This window comes from Triplophysa dalaica, chromosome 8 (assembly GCF_015846415.1).
Source record: "Triplophysa dalaica isolate WHDGS20190420 chromosome 8, ASM1584641v1, whole genome shotgun sequence".
In the NCBI taxonomy this organism is placed as follows: domain Eukaryota; kingdom Metazoa; phylum Chordata; class Actinopteri; order Cypriniformes; family Nemacheilidae; genus Triplophysa; species Triplophysa dalaica.
The window spans coordinates 7,305,254-7,321,884 of NC_079549.1; the positions used below are offsets into that span (position 1 = coordinate 7,305,254).

General features: G+C 38.5%; 1 protein-coding gene across 16 annotated transcripts in view; it reads left to right on the top strand.

Moving 5' to 3' along the window:
* mycbp2 (MYC binding protein 2) overlaps positions 1-16,631 on the top strand; it is a 137,712-nt gene that overhangs the window by 79,124 nt on the left and 41,957 nt on the right. For 13 of the 16 annotated variants that reach the window (XM_056754676.1, XM_056754688.1, XM_056754683.1 and 10 more), the window contains 5 exons: positions 1,539-1,745; positions 1,832-1,887; positions 1,993-2,108; positions 2,879-2,976; positions 3,670-3,786. In XM_056754676.1, the coding sequence (XP_056610654.1) occupies positions 1,539-1,745; positions 1,832-1,887; positions 1,993-2,108; positions 2,879-2,976; positions 3,670-3,786 (594 nt within the window). The remainder of the gene's footprint in view (positions 1-1,538; positions 1,746-1,831; positions 1,888-1,992; positions 2,109-2,878; positions 2,977-3,669; positions 3,787-16,631) is intronic. The other 3 variants (XM_056754684.1, XM_056754691.1, XM_056754692.1) reach the window with 1 other exon arrangement.

Below are 16,631 nucleotides of genomic sequence, written 5' to 3' on the forward strand. Positions count from 1 at the left end.
CATTAAAACTGAACTCGTGAGTCGTCCGAACAACTTGTCAAAGTAAAAGTACTGTTAACTTGAACACTCAGATGAAAAACAATGTAGTATTTGCTAAAGGAAATTGTATTACCCTTGTAATAAATTCATAAACTGTTGTAAACACTATATTATATTATAGTAATGTTCAAATGCAGTATAGTATCTAGGAATTTCACTGCAGCTTACTATAGTATATAACACTATAGCAGGGCCCGACATTAATGTTTTTTAGGGACAAGTGAATGTTTTGTATGCGCAAGTGAGAGAGCATTTTACTTGCCCGACCGGACAAGCTGTGAAAAAATCGGCATCTGCTAATTAAAATAAGAATAGGTGCTTTAGACAGAGCTACATGTTTGTGTGAATTGTGTTTGTCATGATTGTGCTTGTTTGTGTGTGAAAGTAATAAATGGCGCACCTCATTGAGTCCATTTAACTAGGAGAGGACGCAGAATCCTGCTATTTAAATATGGCATCTGGTTGTTCTGCGTGTCTGAGTGAATGATGTACACAGATTAACATACTACACGAATGATGGTCAAGGATTTGTCTGCGTCTGCACTGTATGAGGATATAAACACATGAACTTCATCTCCAGAGTTGCTCTGAGAGCTTATTTTTTGAGCATTTTACTGTTTGAGTGAAGCTATCGTCAAGCACACACACTTAAACTCACGCGAATTCCCAACTACACGTCAATGTGAACTCTCCGATTAAAAAATAATATAGTATTTTCTAAAGGAAATTGTAGTACCCTTGTAGTAAATTGATAAACTGTAGTAAACACTGTTCTATACTATAGTGAGGTTTAAAACAACCATAGTATCTAGGAATATTACTGCAGTTTACTATAGTAAATAACACTATAGTTTAGGTTAATTTATGTGGACAAATATAAAATATATAGTAAAAAAATGAAATACACAGAACTTAGAAAAAATAAAACAAATTTAGGGACACTAAAAATGATATGACCCTTATTTATCCATCTGTATGTAACATTAATGTAATTTGTCAGTTACCTGCCTATTTATGTGAAGAACAAGTGATGAACACTTGCATATGTTTTTGATGGTACCACTGTTTGGCCTCGGTAGCACCAGTGCTGTGTGCAAAAAAAGTTAACCTACAGCCCTGACACTAATCATATTTACTGCTTGCCTTTGTTCTATAGCAATCATAGAGAGTATTAACACATTTAGGTGGCCGCAGCAGACGCTAGATAAAACTCTTATAAGCAAACTTAACCAATCAGGATCCGAAACAATTATATTGACACTTCTAATGAAATATAATTTTTCTATCTTCGGACAAGTAATATTTTTACTCCATGTCAAGCCCTGAAAGATGAAATCTACACAAAGTTTTACAAATGAGACCCCAGATATTTGATGTGCAATGTCAGTTTAAGCTGAGAAGGAGTTCACTAGCGATGCCACTAAAGTTCACTTACTGAATGATAATATCAAACATGCTGAACATCGGCTTTATCCAGGCATCCCTGTTCTGTGTTGTAGGTTGAAGTGAAGGCAGTTCCTGTCTCTCAGAAAAAGTCCATCCAGCAGGAGAACATAAAGAAACTACAGCGTTTGCCAGGCAGCTCCTCTAACTCTGTATCAGGCACTGATCTGACTTTCGGTGGCCATCCGGCACCCAAACTAGAGGCGACTTATGAACCCATGATTATAAAAGAAGCTCGCTATGTTGCCATCACCATGATGAAGGTTGGCTTTTAATCATCTTCTGTCTCACTGAATTCTGAATGTTACACGTGTTTCACATCACGTGTTTTTACTATCTTTTCATCCAGGCATATGAAAATTACTCGTTTGAGGAACTTCGCTTTGCTTCACCCACACCAAAGAGGTGCAGAGACTTCTTGGATTTATAATGTTTTATTCATCTGCCATATATTTCATTCAGGATTATAATGTTAAAGCACCGTTCTCAGTTTGTCTGCTTTTTACTCAGGCCTAGTGAGAACATGCTCATCCGGGCCAACACAGATGGCACTTACAGCGCTAACTGGACCCCTGGTGCTGTTGGACTTTACACCATTCATGTGACCATAGATGGCATTGAAATTGGTAAACGTTCTTGGGTTAAAAAAGTTATGTATTTTAGATGTTTAATAGAAAATATAACGTTTAGTATTGTAGATTTTAAGAATTTGATATCTGGTTAGGAAAGTATTACTATTTCTGATTCTCACATTTAGGTTTTTGTTCCCTCTAAATGGGTTCCTGTAGCTTAACTCTTTCCCAGCCATTGATGAGTTATCTTGTCATTTAAAAAAACGTTCCCCACCAAAAACAAGTTATTACGGCAATCTGTGTTTTTACTGTTATACAGCAGGAGGCACTGTTACACACCTTTGGAAAAAGTACAGAACCTCTGAACCTTGAACATATATGTTTTATCTGTTTTTATTGATTTTTATTGAGTGTAATCTGGATGGAGTCTTTGACTAAAAAATCTAATTATCTCTGCTGTTTAATCAAAGTGATGCATTTTTGAAGAAACCTACCCACATCTAAGGGGTGATAAAAAAGAACAAATGAAGATCTAAGGAGACAGTTTCTTTTGTTCTTTCATTTGATATATTGTTTCTCCATAAATTAATTACAGAAAATGTACTGTGAGCCATCAATATTGAGTGAACGCTTGCACTGGCTGGCAACTTTTTTTTTAAAAGGCTGGCAGGGAAAGAGTTAATTGGTGTAGCAGGGCAAGGATTGTGGGTTAGAATCCCAGGGAACACATACTGATAAAAGGATATGCTCTGAATATATTCCAATTTGCTTTGGATAAAGCGTCTACCAATTGCATACATTTGAATGTAAATGCATTCACACAGATGCTGGTCTGGAGGTGGAGGTGAAAGACCCACCCAAAGGAATGATCCCACCTGGCACACAGATGGTTAAACCTAAAGCTGAACCTCAACCGAGCAAGGTGAATTTCCTAGTTAACGAAGTTAAAAGTGCACAAAGTAATTTTTATTTATGTTGTATGCTGACTTAATGCTGGGCTTGGACTGTATACTGACTCTCAGTCTCAACATGTTTTCATATGAGGCTCAATGAGGCCTACACACCATGCAGAAAACTGATATTAAGATACGGAGTCTTTTGAAATTTGTGCCATTGGTTAATTCTAAACCACACGGTTTGTAGAGCTAATGTTGCTCTGAGAGAACGCTTAGACAAACAGAGATGCCAGAATGCCTTTAATGAAAAGAGGTCTAAAGTGGATATTAAGATTCCAAGAATAACTACTGTATGAACCAAGATAATTTCAAAAAGTGTTATTTCTCTATGGGCTTCAATGCTCTGTAAATGACAGAGAAATGCGTTTTACTGCAAAGCCTTGTGGGTAATTTGCCCTCAAGTCAAATCTCTATATACCTTTTGGCTGTGAATTGAACTGGGAAACAAGCAACACAACTGCGCCAAATCACTCAACTTTCTTGTTCTCGTCTCTGAATGTCTCCAAGCTGATTAGAAGGGATACTTTTAGATGATCACTCTGACTTTGGGTTCTCCGTATCGCTCTGTAGTGTATCCCTGCTCTCTGATCCCTAGCTTTTTGCCATCTTCTCACCTCTCTCACTGTCTGTCTGTTTCTCCCCCCTTCTGCTTCTCTCAGGTGCGCAAATTTGTGGCCAAGGACAGCGCAGGCTTGCGTGTGCGTAGTCATCCCTCTCTCCAAAGCGAACAGATAGGCATAGTCCATGTCAATGGCACCATCACATTCATTGACGAGGTAAAGCACTCTAGAATAGGGCTGATCTGTTATGTTTCAAAGATCTCCTTGATTTCCTTTGCTGTTTTCCTTTCCTTTTATCAGTGAACGTAATTTTAAATGATTACTGTTTCACACTGATTTTCTGCATCTGAGCTTTGAGGTCAACTTTTGATTTGGTCTGTTTCTTTTGTATTGGCTTTATTTACATAAAGGAGACTTTGAGGCTGCAGTTAAATCTCAGATAGAAATGATCTGTCCCAGCCTATTCCTAAAACAACCCATGCCTGCATGCTGATCATTGATAGCTCCTGTAAGACAATGCTGTCTGTTGCTCTTGATGCCATTCACGTGCATTCACATTGCTCAGCTCAACATTGGCTTTTGTTCTTTATGTATAAGTCAAAATCTGCTAAGGGGAAATAATGGAAAAAAGTTTTTTTTCACTATTACTTAAAACAGGATAGTTTAAATTAAATATTTCTGTTATAAGAGACAAATAAAAACGATTTTTTGCATCATGACCACTGCTTTTTTTATTTAAAATATTGCAAATAGATAAATGTAAAATTTTTGACTAGCCAAACATGTTAATCGCAGTAATACATTTATTTAAGCCACGAGATAAACTTAATTCCATAAGCTAAGTATTATGAACTGCTGTACACAAAACTAACATCTTCAGTAAGTTATAATTATCCAAAATCGAAACATCCATCAAAAACAAAGAAGTTTGACTCAATACACTCATGGGCATAAATCACTTCACTTAATACCTCCTGGCAAAAAATTTAATGATTATTAACTTCCATCAAATGTGTCATGACATCATTGTCTGTCAGACATGCAACATGCATCATACATGGAAGTACACACATTCCCTGGTAAATCATCTCAGTTTTGAATAGGTGCAGTTTATGAAATTTTGCGGCGTAGAGCAGTTTTGTCCGTGTAGTTATACTAATGAAATCACATGGTGAATTCCATGCAGGGGGACCCGCAGTGAAATAGCTCATTCTCAACTCAACTTTATTTATATAGCGCTTTTTACAATGTTCATTGTTGCAAAGCAGCTGTACATGAGACACATTGAATACAAGAAAAACAACTACAGGCATGTACCTGTAAAACAAGAAAAAGGTGAAAACAACAAAAGACAGACATATAAATGCTCCACACACACAATATGCATACAGACTTACACACATTGACATATACGCACACACGCAAACACACTCGCACACACGCACAGTGAAAGCAGACATAGGAGAGAGAACCACAGGTCAAATATTAAACGGACTATAAATTCTTATATGTAATATTAATTATGTCTAGCCTATAAATTCTATAGCAGCCCAGGCAAATAGTGCAAAACAATATGCAAACGGTAGCGAGGAACCCAAAACTCCAATCGAGAAAAAAAACCTCAGGAGAACCCAGGCCCAACCAGGGGATTCCAGTTCCCCTCTGGCAAAAGCTGCTGCCTCTGCACAAGCTCAACAGTGTTTGCACAACAAGGCTAAATAAAAAATAAATAAACTTACGAATAAAGTAAATTATAGATTTGAGATTATCATTAACAATCTAATAGCATTTGAAGTGTTGTAGAAAAATCGTGTCATGTTGCCGCGTCCTTTATCCAGCTCTATCATCTTAGCTCTTGTTAGGTCATCGCTTCCCATTCTCAGCTCTGCCATCATGTCTGGGCATGAACTGCATCCTGCGGTAACCTTGGAACGAAAAGACAAGACTGGCTGAGACTAGAGTACTGTTCTGCACTCTTTGATGCAACAAGTACATCATTACTTGTTGCATTTGAATAGCATTTGAAGTGTTGTAGAAAAATCGTGTCATGTTGCCGCGTCCTTTATCCAGCTCTATCATCTTAGCTCTTGTTAGGTCATCGCTTTCCATTCTCAGCTCTGCCATCATGTCTGGGCATGAACTGCATCCTGCGGTAACCTTGGAACGAAAAGACAAGACTGGCTGAGACTAGAGTACTGTTCTGCACTCTTTGATGCAACAAGTACATCATTTTGTTGTTGGATGTGTTCCTGGTTCCGGTTGATCTACATAATGCAGCCTAAATCCTCTGAGGATTAATATTATGGAAGTGTAGTGTATGCATGATTAAAAAGATGCGTCTTTAGTCTAGATTTAAACTGACAGAGTGTGTCTGACTCCCGGACTGTGCAGGGAAGAATATTCCAAAGTTTAGGCGCTAGATAAGAAAAGGATCTACCACCTGCACTTGATTTTGAAATTCTAGGTATTACTAACTGACAGGACGCCTGAGAGCGTAATGCACGAGGAGGATTGTAATACAATAGAAGTTCATTTAAATACTGCGGCGCTAGACCATGTAGGGCTTTATAGGTAATAAGCAAGATCTTAAAGTTAATGCAATGCTTTATAGGTAACCAGTGCAAGGTTGACAGAACCGGGGTTATATGCTCATACTTTTTTGTACGTGTAAGAACTCAAGCTGCCGCGTTTTGAACCAGTTGCAGTTTTTGTAATAGGCCTGCAGGGCAACCACCTAAAAATGTGCATTACAGTGCATTCTAAGGTAATAAAACATAACACTTCATTATGTTAGGTCTTTATACACCTCTGAATACAGTTATGTATATTATTTTGCATTTCTGTCAGTAGATCCTCTAAAAAATCACTTAAAAGATTGACGTAAAGTTGCATAAAATTAGGGCTTCCCCCATATATTTGACTATTTATTATTCAAATAGAAGACACTTAGTTGAGCAAATTTTAATTATTTGATTAGTCACTTAACATAGCTGATTGCTCTAACATTAGCATTAGCTTGGGTATAGACATGCGGTTATAAGCATATTTAAATGTTTATTTGTCCAAGACTGGAAGAGTAACATGGTGGCTAAAAAATTAGGAATGCAATTATACGTTTGCCAGATCTTCTAAGCACTTGCGATCCATACCTTCCTTGTCCCCGTCATCAGTGCACTTCTTCCTAAAGGCAGCCGTATCTGCTTCATTGTGTGCGAAACACGGAGCTCAGTTTTCCACATTGTGGACAAACCCGGGTTCTTGCAACATTCCAAAATGCCAAATGTAGCTTTCCTTTTACATAATACATTTTATTACATGGTGTTAACGGAACATTTAGTGTTTTGGAATGGGCCAGAAATCGAAGGAAAAAGTGAGGTGAGCTAAGGTCACCTGCTTGATTTATTTCCACTGATATTTTTTCTTTTAAGTTGTTCAGTTTGCTGCATTTTTATTTATCAGTTTGTTTATGATTTATTTTATAATTGATTTGTTTTTGAAGAAAATACTTGTTTTTACGTTATTGGCTATTTTTGCTGTCTTATCCAGAGAAAACAGGTTAACTAAGATTTAGCTGTGCTCTTAGGCCCTTTTATTTTTGCACTAATCTCCGTTTGCTGTTTTGATTTATTTGGCTATAATGGATATTAATTCCATCTTTTTTTAGTATTTAATAGTTGTATAGCGAAATATTATATTAAGACTAGTGGTGGGCCGTTAACGTGAGACTCTTATCGCGCGATAAAAAAAATGTCGCCGTTAATCTATTCTCAAAGTTGGGTTGGGAGCTGGGTCTATTCTACGCAAGCTATGATTACTTTCACCTTGATATTTTAGCGCGTATGTATTTCTAGCTGAATTGCACTGTACCGGGCGAGAACGAGATTTTTCAACTCGCGTGATTTGCGCAATTCGCGTCATTCGCACCACCTCATCATCTCATGAGCAGGGCTTCATTCGCGCGATTCATGCCGCAAGTATGTCTATCGCATCTTTGCATTGACTTAACATGTAAATCACTCGCGCTTGACGCGCCGTTCGCGTTTGGTCTAAACACAACATAATGTTACTGTGAAATTACCACATCAAACGTGACGTGCTAACATGGATGCAGCTTTGAAGCCGCCGGGTTGCTTCAGGGAAAAAATATTTTTAAGACGCTTCCCAATGGAAACATCGACAAGACTAAGGTTGTTTGCACCTTGTGCAATGCGGAATTGGTTTTAAAAAAAACTTTCTCTCAACAGGCAGTGGTCTAGCTTTAGATGAAACCTGTAAATTTCTATTGGCACCTAATGTATTATGGCTCCTGTATGACATATCGCTTGTTGCTCCCTAACTCTTTGTAAATTGCTTTGGATAAAAGCATCTGCTAAATGACTAAATGTAAATGTACTGTAGGATCTCTTCCAGTCTCAAGTACCACCTAAACGCAAAGCATACCTTAGCTAATGCGGAAGTAAACACAAGTACATCTTATTGAACATAATTTATTTTCATCACATATTATCATAGTAGAACAGCTTTCTCAATGAGTTTGTGATGCATTTTGGAAACAGGAGATGAGCCCCTGGTCTAATACACCACCTGGCTTGAGACACCCGTTCTCAAAGACTTAGCTTTCCTGTAGCTCAGTGGTAAGAGCATTGCGTTAACAACGCAAGGTTGTGGGTTCGAGCCCAGGGGATTGCAAATGCCTATGTCAATTCAAGTTTATTTATATAGCGCTTTTCACAATGTGTATTGTTTCAAAGCAGCTTTACAGGGGCAAACAGGAAAAACAGAAAAGTTAAAACACAGCACAGTGCATGGTATTTATACAACGAGTAAGATCATTCTAATAAATAACATCTAATTTCTAAATAAATAAATGAATGAATGCAGTCTCCCGGTGAGCAGGCCAACACTGCCCTGCTGTGGCGAGGAACCCAAACTCCAATGATTGATTAATGGAGAAAAAAACCTCGGGAGAAACCAGGCTCAACCGGGAGGGCCAGATCCCCTCTGACGTGTCATAGCTGCACTCAGACTGCTGACGTGTGGTTTAGGTTTAGCATTTAATACCAAATATTGTAACTTCAGCATTAATAAGACAAATAGTCCGTCTTTGCTCTTGGTTGGGGATGTAGTGGTCTGAGCTGGGATGGTCCGATGGTCATATTTCTCTTGGCAGCTGGTGGAATTGCCTTAGATGGAGCTGGGATGGTCAGTCAGTCTGCAGCTGTATCTGGTGTAATCTCAAATAGGGGATGGGCATCTGTCGGTCGTCTGGACATGGTGGAACTTCTTCCTACCTCGGGATGGGCATCCCGAGGCAGAGGCGGAAAAAGAATAAAGAGAATAATTAGCGTAGCTGCTGTTCATTAACTATGCATTAAGTGAAAGCTTGGCTGAAAAGATGTGTCTTTAATCTAGATTTAAATTGGGAGAGTGTGTCTGACCCTCGAATAGTATCAGGAAGGCTATTCCAGAGTTTAGGTGCTACGTATGAGAAAGCTCGTCCACCTTTGGTGGATTTTGTTATTCTAGGTGTTGTCAAAAGTCCTAAGTTTTGAGATCTCAGCGAGCGTGATGGGTTGTAACGTGATAAAAGATTGGTTAAGTAAGTAGGTGCTAAACCGTTCAGGGCTTTGTAAGTAATTAAAATAATTTTAAAATCAATGCGATACTTAATGGGTAGCCAGTGAAGCGATGATAAAACTGGGGTTATGTGATCGTATTTTCTTGACCTAGTAAGAACTCTGGCAGCTGCATTCTGAACTAACTGTAGTTTGTTTATCGATGATACAGGACAACCACTAAGTAGAGCATTACAATAGTCAAGCCGTGAGGTCACAAATGCATGAATAAGCTTTTCTGCGTCTGCAACACATAAACTATTTCGTAATTTGGCAACATTTCTAAGGTGGAAGAAGGCTATTTTTGTGATATTTGAGATGTGATTTTTAAATGACAGGTTGCCGTCTAATATAAAGCCTAGGTCTTTAACTGTATTTGTTGGAGTAACAGTGCAGCTTTCAATTTGCAGGCTGCAATCGGAGATATTCTGTTTACTTAATTTTGGTGCTATAAGTAATATTTCTGTTTTGCTAGAGTTTAAAAGGAGGAAATTACTAGTCATCCAATGTTTTATGTCCTCGATGCACTCTGCCAGTTTGGATAGCTTAAAGGAATCATCTGGTCTTAATGAGATATATAGCTGAGTATCATCTGCATAACAGTGGAAGCTAATTCCATGTTTTCTAATAATGTTGCCGAGGGGCAGCATGTATATGGAGAAAAGCAAGGGTCCTAAAACCGATCCCTGAGGTTATCCATAATTGACTTGCGTAAGATTTGACGATTTCCCATTTAAATGGACGTATTGATATCGGTCTGTTAAGTAAGATCTGAACCATTGCAGTGCCTGTCCCTGAATACCGATATAATGGTGTAAACGATCTAGTAGTATTTTATGGTCTACAGTATCGAAAGCAGCACTAAGGTCAAGCAGGACTAATAGTGAGATGTTACCTATCTGAAGCAATAAGAAGGTCATTTGTAATTCTTACGAGCGCAGTTTCAGTGCTGTGATGCGGTCTAAAGCCAGAATGAAACTTTTCGTGCATGTCATTATTTTGTAGGAAGGTACACAGTTGAGTTGACACTACTTTTTCTAGTATTTTAGACAAGTACGGGAGATTTGAAATCGGTCTATAGCTTCCATGTTCATTTGGGTCTAAATTTCTTTTTTTGATAAGAGGCTTAATTACAGCCAGCTTAAAGGGTCCTGGGACATGTCCTAGATTAATAGACGAGTTGATTATGTTACAAATGGGCTCAATTACAGCAGGTAGTAACTCTTTTAATAAAGTAGTCGGAATGGGGTCTAATAAGCATGTCGTCGGTTTGGATGTTGCAATAATTTTAATTAAATCTTCCTGATTTATAGGAGAAAAACACTCTAGCTTTTCTTTTTGGGTGACGGTTTAAACTAATTCTTCCGACAAACTTGGAGGTTTGGTTTTAGCTATGTTGTCTCGTATTATTTCGATTTTCTCTGTAAAAAATTTCATGAATTCATTGCTACCAAGGTGCGGCGGAATACCCAGGTCAGGTGGAGTCTGTTTGTTTGTTAATTTAGCAATTGTACTAAATAAAAAACTTGGATTGTTTTTGTTATTTTCTATGAGGTGTTACGGAAGTGCTCGGCTTTTGCTGCTTTTAGTGCCTTTTTGTAACAGCTTGCACTCTCTTTCCATGCAATTTTAAAGACCTCTAATTGGGTTTGTTTCCATTTTCGCTCCAGTTTACGCGTTTCTCTTTTTAGGGCGCGAGTGGTGTTATTATACCATGGTGCTATGTTCTTTTCATTTATCCTTTTTGACTTCATAGGTGCGACCGCTTCTAATGTATTAGAGAAAATAGTGCCCATGTTGCTGGTCATGTCATCGAGCAATTTTATATTCGTTGGAAAGGTTATTAGAGAAGTCAGATCTGGCAAGTTCTTTACGAAACTATCTTTAGTAGTTGAGGTGATTGTTCTACCCTGTCGATAATGAGATATACAACTGATTTCTGCAGTGCGCAGTGTACATGTTATAAGATGGTGATCGGAAACATCGTCGCTTTGAGGTATAATATCGATATTGGTTAGATCGGCTCCGTGAGATATAATCAAGTCTAGGGTATGATTAAGGCGATGAGTAGGTCTATTGATGTATTGTGTTACACCACAAGAGTCTAGTAGTTCTTTAAACGCCACAGCTAATGGATCGTTAGCACTGTCTACGTGGATATTAAAATCTCCAACAATCAGTACTTTATCGACGTTAACCAATAGATCTGATAAGAAGTCTGCGAACTCTATCAGAAAATTAGTGTAAGGCCCAGGGGGTCTATACACAGTAACCAATGTAAGAGAGACCAATGATTTTTTACTTTTGTTTGGAACTGTTATGTTCAACGCAAGCATTTCAAATGATTTAAATGTATGCATTGTTCTCCGAGTAACGGTAAGAAAGTCTCTAAAGATTGTTGCGACACCACCACCTCGATCAACCGGACGTGGCTCATGAATATAACCATAGCTTGGAGGAGTAGACTCATTTAGACCAAAATAATCATTTGGCTTAAGCCAGGTTTCAGTGAGGGAAAGTATATCAAAACTGTTGTCTGTGATCATTTCATTTACAATAACTGCTTTTGGATTTAGTGATCTAATATTAAGTAGCCCAAACTTTAGGCGTTGGTTTTGCTCATTAAATATATTGTCTTTTGGTTTAATCATGATAAGATTTTTTCTCTGACTTTTAAATAAATTATTATTTGGTTGTATTATTCGGGGGACAGACACAGTCTCTATGCATTTGAAAGCAGTAACATTCTTAACTGTAACATTCTTAACAGTTGGGTGAGAAGAACACAGACTATGGTTAAAATTTGTATTTACTAGTCAAATGGTGCTTAGCGTCTTTGAGATGTTGTCAGACAGAATTTCCGCTCCAATGCTGCTGGGGTGCCGCCCGTCGGGGCGGAAGAGCCTTGGTCGCTCCCAGAACAGATCAAAATGATTTACAAAGAGCAGCTTCTGTTCAATACACCATGACATTAACCAATTATTAAGCGTAAATAGTCTACTGAACTTTTCGTTCCCTCGTCGGTAACTAGGAAGCGGCCCTGATACGATGATCCTCGCCGTGGGCGATGCGTTGCGAACAGTATCGACCAGACTCCTGAAGTCCCTCTTCAGGATCTCCGACTGCCGCATTCTCACATCATTCACCCCCGCGTGCAGAACTACGGCTCCCACTCTTGCATCCTCCTTCAGAATCGCAGTTACCTGGGCAGACACATCGAGAACACGGGCGCCAGGAAAACAGTGAGTGCGCACCTTACCTTCATTGAAGGAGGCGCGTACATTCCGGACGATTGAGTCTCCGATGACCAGAGCGTTGGATTTCGTCTCGCAGAGGGCGGCAAAGCGATTTCTCGTAGAAATCTCGAAGACCGGTCGCGGCGGTGGGGGAGAGGTCATCGCTACGGTCCTGGATTTCGCCTTCCGCCGTGTGTGTGCAGGTGCAGGAGTGAAGTTCATTTCGGCTCGTCGTGTTCTTGAAGCCTGGGCTCTGTGCATAGAAACACACGGAGTAGAAGTGATAGGAGTATTACAATCACGTCGAACACTTACCGCAGCTTTGCGAGCGTCAGCCCGGGATGTTTCCATCGCCGTTTTACGTTCTCGCAGACGTGTTTGCCTCTCGAGTAGATCGTGGATCTGCTTCTCCAATACTTCCAGTTCTGACTGAAGTGCGAAGAAAGATTCATCATCTGCACTCAAAGGTAACGTTAAACACATATCTGAATCATTAGCCATTAGTGGTGTCATAATGAGAACAGTGAGTTAAGCAGTAAAGGCAATATTCGGAAACTAAAGGCTGGGAATGCTAACAGCCTGAGTGCTAATAGCGAATGATCGTATAAAACAAATCTATCTGTGCGTTATATGACGGTATTTGGTATGGGATACACTTAAGGATAGGTTTAACCCTCTGTGAGTTATCAATTTACAATATAAATATTAAGAAATAACAGGAATAAACGATATATTTAGAAAAAATTTGACGGAGCTCTGTCTCAAACCACGCTCTCTCAGCAAACAGGAAGTGATGAGGTCCAGGTGTGTGTAAAATGTAAAATGTATAGGATAAAGTAATGTAAGTCGCTTTGGATAAAAGCGTCTGCCAAATGCCTAAATGTAAATGTACTTTTAGTCATTATTTGGGTAACACATATATTCTGAATGCCTTCGGCAGAATTCAAATGAGCCATTTTAATCTAGATTAATTCCAAAATTAATCTAGATTAATCTAGATTAAAAAAAAAATCTATGCCCACCACTAATTAAGACATATAATCAACATTTTTGGCAGTGTCACAGCGGATTGCATTATGCTTGCGCTTGAGCGTTTAATTTATGTTTTTAACTCTTTCCCTCCCAGCCTTTTTAAAGCATAAAATAAACGGAAAACTATCAAAAATCTGCTGAAAAATAAACCTTTTTCATTTGTTTGCATGCATAGTAATAAACCGGCTACATGGAAACCCGTGTTTTTATTGAAGTTTGAGATTTGCCAGGTTTCTCACATGCAGTGACGTCATCGCCGAAAGTCTGTTTAGAAATTAAAAATGCAGCGAGAAATTATTTTTGTATGAGTGTATTTTAAATCTCTTCCCATGTCCGCAGTACCTGCAAATGTAACAATATTTCATCATTTTGACATTTCTACATCACCTGCATGATTCAATAGCGGTCTTTTATGCGTTATTTTACTATTTCTTCCGTTTGGTACTTTTGATAACCGGTGAACATGCAGCATAAAATCTGAGTAATGGGGAAAAAAAACTACCTCTGCCGACGGGGTTTTGCTTACGCCATTTATGAGCTTTACCAATAAAAGAAAAAACGTTTTACGCGTTGCCATTACTTGCATGTAACCAGCTTATAAAGCAAAATCGGAGTAAGAATGTGCATGTAAACGCACTCAGTGATTAAAAAAGATTAAATATATACATTCTCAGTTCAGAGATTCTGTACTTTTTCCAAAGGTGTGTAACATCCCCACCTGCTGTACAACAGAACAAAGATAAAAGCTCATTATTATAGTTTTGTAATAGAACTCTCTGTGTCATCAATTTTACATAAAAAATCTTCCATATCCATGAAGCTGAAATTTATATTAAAATCTTTAAATTATAACATCATAAACTTGCGAAAAGTAAACTAATGGCCTAAATGGAAATACTGCTAGTCGTGTAGTCAGGGCAGCCCTACATAAATTTCATTTGTCAATAAAGGATCATATATTTTTATATGAATTGTTACTGTATTTGCATCGTTCCAATCAAGAAGTGATATTAGAGTGTAACTTTATCACATGAATGGTGTGAAACAAAAAAAAATACATACAATTATAAGTTGCCTATTCTATAACAGTTTACTATATTATGAATAAGCATAACCTGTGCTTATATTGACAACTGAACTCAGTCAACAAATTCACTATACTTTCAAAAAATATGATATTAACTTTATAAAATAATAGCACATGAGGAAGATGAGAAAATATGCACCGTATTGGCAAACATAAACAAGCAATTCAAAAATAACAACAAATATGCATCTTTAACTACACAACTATACACAGAACACAATCATAAGTAATGGCAAAACCAGATTACTTACGGGGAATGCCTTATAAATAACTTTGAACGGAGGATGTCTTTAGATTAATGAATGCCCATTACATGAACAATTTGTCTCTGATTCAGACTTTTTGTTATGACATCACTAATGGTACAGTTCCTTTACTGATGAGGTCACAATCTATTTGCTTGCATTACCTCATATGACCACTTGAGGTCGAGGACTCCCCATCTGGCATCTTTGAGATTCCACATTTTATAAAGAACCTTTAGAATGTGGACATAAGAAAGACCAGTTATGAGATTGTTGTAGATCTTTGTCACGCATTGTTTAACAACTTTCACTTCAACTTTCCTTATCGTTCCGTCTTCGCTTGGACCAGTTTTCACTATGATAATCATAGGCCATTCATTTCGTTTGGCTTGGTTCTCTTTAAGAAGGACGACATCCCCCTCCTTGATGTCAAATTCTTTTTGTGGCCATTTTCTACGACCTTGCAGGGAACTTAGATACTCTGTGCGCCATCTATACCAGAACTCAACGGCCAGCACTTCAGCACGTTTCCACTGGCATTTCAACATATCTTCTGCATTGATCTCACTGAGGGGAGAGGAATGTGTTCCTTTTTTATAGGTTAACAGCATAGTCAGCGTTCAAATGTAAGGGTTCTCGGAGGCAGTGGAGACGGGTATCAAAGGATGTGGATTCATTATGGCTGTAACCTCAGCTAATATAGTAGTTAACACTTTGTGAGACAGTCGCGCTTGACCAGCTTGCAATAACATACCATCGAAAATGTGACGTGCTACACCAATCATGCGCTCCCACACTCCACCCATGTGTAAAGAGTAAGAAGGATTAAAGATCAAAGTACACTTCTGGTATTGCAAGAACTCCTGCATACTGTCTTTTCCAGGAACGCATATTCCCATTTCATTACATGCACCAATAAAATTAGATTCACAATCCGATTTTCTTTTTTTGGCTGGACCACGCAGTGAAAAGAAGTGTCTAAGAGCATTGGTGAAACTTGAGAAACTAATTTCTTCCACTACTTCTATGTGCACTGCCCTTGTGTATATGCATGTAAACAGCATTCCCCATCTCTTACTGCTTCATTGACCGGGCATAATACTCATCTGCAGCTCCTTTACTTTCCCGCTAAGTCTCCTGCAGGTCACATACTGATTAAAACTTTACTGAGGAGCCTCCTTCCTTCCACTATCTGTAGACCTCTAGCTCTTACTGCTCCCTCTGTAAAATGCCTTCCTTGATGTTGGAGAGTTGATATGTGATCGTCTCCAGGGATGATGTCAGGGTTTTTCTCCTTTACTTCGAGTTGGTAGACGGATTCACCGTGCAGGGTTTGGAGTAGACCATCACTGTCAATGATAGGATTTCGCTTAATGAATGAGCTTTGTTTCTAAATGTTTCGGTTGCTTGGATGCACTTATATTCTTCCGGATATACCTTATGCTGCAAACTTTTGATAATTTATCTTACTGCTCTTTCCAGAGAATCCACAGAAATACAGTTTTTGCAGATGTGCCAGTCAGCACATTCTCCAACTTCTGTTGGTTTCGAAACAGCAAGCAATGTAACGGAGAAGACCTACAGCCTTGACCGCAGACTTCCATCTGGAAATATGTTTCCAGATGTCACTGCTCAGGTTTTGTGAACTGCTTAATTGTTTGCACTCTGTTATTTACATAGATGAAGAAGCATCGACACTGGTTGTCAATATTACAAAAGCAACTTTGCTATCAGTATAGAAGCTAATTGAATTGAATTCCAATTCTATTTTTTTGCTTATGACTTCTGCAATCTCTACGGCCCTTAAAGCTGTCCACAGCTCCAGCCTCGGATCAGGCCTTGGGTC